General features: G+C 38.3%; 1 protein-coding gene across 1 annotated transcript in view; it reads right to left on the bottom strand.

The window, feature by feature from the left end:
- LOC107674234 (N-alpha-acetyltransferase 15, NatA auxiliary subunit-like) overlaps positions 1 to 3,274 on the bottom strand; it is a 20,105-nt gene extending 16,831 nt beyond the window's left edge. Inside the window, exon 1 of the mRNA XM_016468151.1 lies at positions 3,004 to 3,274. Within this exon, the coding sequence (XP_016323637.1) occupies positions 3,004 to 3,057 (54 nt within the window). The 5' untranslated portion in view covers positions 3,058 to 3,274. The remainder of the gene's footprint in view (positions 1 to 3,003) is intronic.
- Between the last annotated feature and the right edge of the window lie 1,124 nt (positions 3,275 to 4,398).

Here is a 4,398-nt window from a genome sequence, read left to right as displayed (position 1 = left end):
GAGCTGCGCAAAACCACGTTCATATTCGCGCGATTTTTTGCGCTGCTCGTCAGTGAACAACGGCTCTGTGTAGTTAATGCTGCTCAATGTGAAAGCACGCAGGTGATGGAGATTTACCGCTGATTACAGAACCGGCTTTACTGATAAGATGCGCATTAAATATCGCATGCGATTTATCGTGCAGCCCTAGTAAACAGGAATCAAAATCTAGTGTGACTGCCCTTTTAATTCTCTGGCATTACAAAGTGACTGAGGCTACGTCCACACGAAGCCAGAGCTTTCCCTATCCGATCTTTTTTTTCCCCTCGTCTCAAGAAATATATGCGCCCACACGAAACCACAAAACTGACACAAAACGATGTAGTATACATGCCAGACCAGTATGTGGCGCTGTAATTCTGCCACAGAGATGCACTAAAAACGAAGAAGACGACTTGGACTATGCACATAAACCTTGCGTGCGGTATACAAACGAACATGGAACAATACATTTATTAATCTGTGTTGATGTTAGTTAATAAAAAGACAATCGTTCAGTGTTTGTTCATGTTTTTGTTGCTGTTACGTGACGTAGCAGTGTCTGACTAGGGGCGAGACGTGGGCTGATGACGTCATCGTTTCAGAAAATATACAGATTCGCTGTCCACACGAAAACGCAATGGCGGCGTTTTCAGATTTATTCACTCTGGGACCCGGTTTCAACAAATATGGGTTTCACTCTCCCAAAACGCCGGATCCGTGTGGACGAAACGCCTATACGATACAAAATGTATGCGTATACAGCTAAACGCTTCTCCATGTGGACGGGGCCTGAGGCTCCCTGTCAGGATGATGATCTTGAGTCCCTCAGACAGTCTTAACTGAGAGGTCAAGGTTTTGCTGCACAGCCCAATTAGTGCCTGCCGGTTAATGACATAACTACACACTTTGACAGCAATGAGCATCTTTTTACATTGACCATGAATGTAAGGAGAATGATTGGCTCAAAACACTCTAACAGGAGAGGAAAGCGCTTATGAGCAAAGGTGGTAGATTTTAAATCAAGTAGTTCCAGGGGGTCTGTCATTCAGCTTCACAATCATCAAAAGTCTTTATACACCGTAACCATGGTAACACAGTTTCTCAGATTCCAAACCAAACATTTACATTTATATTTACATGTATGTGTTTGGCAAACGCTTTTCTCTAAAGCGACTTCAGGTCAATTCATGCTGCACCGACAGACACAGAAAACAGTAACAGACACGTGGCATGTCTCAGACGTCGGGTTACCGATGGGCAGCGCTTGTTTTCGCCAATTGGGCATGCTGAATCTGCGTTTGTCGGGTTTTGGGACGTCTGAGAAGTTGCACACTGTAATGTGGTGAGTGTCGGTGCAGGGTGATTTGGCCTTTACAGTGCATTCGAGATATACACAGGCTATCACTACAAGTCCAACTTTTCAAGTAGCTACCAGGATAAAAGCTGGACATGCATGAGGTTGAAGATTAAAGTCATGTGTATATATAACAAAACAATCCAGCTGCCTGTCCTAGTTTCAGATATAACAATGTTCAACAATCTGTCAAAGTTGACTAATGACACAGAAATATGAAATCCACCTCATGTAGGAATTTTTTCAAATTGACATAATATTATGTTGAATTAATATAGATTAAATTGCAGAAATTGTGATGCATGTTTTATTTACTTTAAGCAAGGTTAAATAGTGTGATATATTGGCCTATATCAGCATCAGCCATCAAAAAAATCAATAATGGTCGACCACAACTTTAAAGTTCAGCTAAATTATTCAGTGGATTCATGGTGACAATGTGATTAATCATACAGATCAGATATACTGTCTGAGCATAAACGTTTATATAGTATAAAGAATTTTACATGATAAACTACTACTTCCGTGTCGAAAATTTTGCAGTTTTGTATTTTGCAATTTAGATAAATGAACTAAGAGTGATAATGCATAAAACTCTTTTTAAACATTTGAGCATCATTGGTTTTTGTAGACTTGTCTTGTTATAAGTACAGTTCAACATTACATATGCATGGAATAGACTGCATATGCAAGGCTTATCCAAATCTAATACATTTAAAAGGTCTGCAATCAGAAAAGCCATGCAAAGTCCTTCAAATTAGTCTTAAGTAGGGCTGCACGATAAATCGCATGCGATATTTGATTTACCGCTGATTACAGAACCGGCTTTCTGACAAGATGCGCATTAAATATCGCATGCGATTTATCGTGCAGCCCTAGTCTTAAGAAACATGGACAATATAGGCAAAATGCAGCTAACACAATCACAGTAATTTGTTTTAAAAGCCTTGGCTGTCAAAATCCTTAATCAAGTCAGCAGTTTAAACTATTACATATATAATGAGTGAAAAGACCGCTCGATTTGACAGTGAATGAGGCGTGTATAAACTCGTCGAGTGTTTGTAGCTCTGAAGTTGAGCATCACTAAACTTCCAGGTTTTCCTTCAGCAGAAACCGTGCAAACATGTTAATCTCTTCCTATCATCTCAAACAACTCTGGAATCAAACTCACTAAATCAAAACTCGACTAAAATTGTAATTGTACAGAAATAACCTGAGAATCTTTAAGAGTGGTTTGCTGGATGAACAGGCCAGAGACCGACTTGAGCCACTTATATGCAACATTTAGCCTCACAGCAGAGCAGCATGACCGTATAAACGTAGTGCTAATGGCGTTTAAAATCAAATAAACGAAGACTACAAGCCTCGTATGGTTTTATCCAACCACTGACAGTCTCTTTCCAACAGAACAGCTTTGTGTCTGTATGTTAAGCTACATCAACACACTGACAGCTAGCAGCTAACAGGCTAAAAGCTAACCTCCATTTGACAGAAAGCGACTCTTTGATTGTTCAGTTTTGCACGCACTAAAAAGTGCTGCATTAACAGCTCTCTATCACACTCATGACGGCAGACCGCGGGATTTATTTGGAAGATGGATGTTGTTGCACTGAAGCATTAGCACTCACCAGGATCCTCTTGAACAGAGCGTTTTCTTTGGGAGGCAGAGTGACTGTCGGCATCCTTTACACTCTCTCTATCAGCACATGTGAAATGAGTGCGGGTGTGTGAGGCAGAGTCTTCCTGGATTTTTACCCCCTTGTTCTCTGAGTCCTCGCTCGGCTCGATTTAGTGCCCGTCTCGGACTAACTAACCCAGCCCTCACGTGGTGACAGAAAAGCCCCCTTTGAGCCCAAAATGGCCGATGCGGCGCTTCTCCTCCGGGTCAAGCTCCTCTGCTGCTCGTCACAGACAGCAGGGGGCGCGCCATTTGTAGGTCATATATTTTTTACTACGAATAGTCAGATGAAAATAAACAACAATAGAGAACACTTTACTTGAAGGGGTGTGCATAAGACTGACATGACACCTTCATAATCATGACATGACACGTCATGAATATGAAGGAGGTTTTATGCATGTTTATGACAACTGTCATTAAGTGTCATTCGCTCAGTTATGTAATTTTTAATGCAAAGATGACATTGTTTGTATATGGATGTTTTTATAATATAGACTCAACATACACTCTTAAGTCAGTTTTTTAAGCTCATAACATGTTAATTAAAAACGGAATGCTGAATCAGTGCAGTTCTTGCCTTTAAAAATGGGTGTGATTAGATCGACCTTTTTAAATCTTTTAAAGTGATGTATAAGCCGATTTTATTTTGTCATGTCAGTCTTATGCACACCCCTTCAAGTAAAGTGTAACCGAAATGTTTCTATTATATAATGAAAAAAAAAAAAAAAGTATAATTAGTTAAATTGGATGTAATCAGTAATTAGAAAAAAATAATAAGGTGCTAGATTCTAATAAAATAAAACACAAGGTGGCCTTCAATTTTATAACATAGAAATAATATACATTTATATATAAAACACTTCTGTATTGTATAAAGTCATTTATAAAATAATAATTTAATAATAATCTTCGTCTTATGTATATGGAACTTCCCCAATAATATTAATAGGCTCATTGCAGATATGTCAATTACATCATTATACTTCCACTGTATAATGGATTAATTGGATTAATTTCCCCTCTATATGGAATTTTATTTAAATCCAATATCGTTTCCCTGCTTACTACAGAAATCACAGGAATAATCTACAGTCACGTCCAATACATCAAAGGATATATCCTCTGCATTATTATCTACTAAATATTTTAGATATAGCTCAATTAAACAACTTCTCTGGTGTTTAACACATTGGTCAGATGCGATCTTTAAGATTTAAGGCTGCACGTTGAGGTTTGTTACCCAGACACTTAAAAAAAAATAAAATAATAATAATAATAATAATAACAAAATTCAAATGTGTATTGATAATTTCTGTAACATCATTACAGAATGCTGTCAATG

Source organism: Sinocyclocheilus anshuiensis, unplaced genomic scaffold (genome assembly GCF_001515605.1).
Source record: "Sinocyclocheilus anshuiensis isolate Anshui unplaced genomic scaffold, SAMN03320099.WGS_v1.1 scaffold728, whole genome shotgun sequence".
Classification (NCBI taxonomy): Eukaryota; Metazoa; Chordata; class Actinopteri; order Cypriniformes; family Cyprinidae; genus Sinocyclocheilus; species Sinocyclocheilus anshuiensis.
This window is presented reverse-complemented; position numbering and strand designations above follow the sequence as displayed.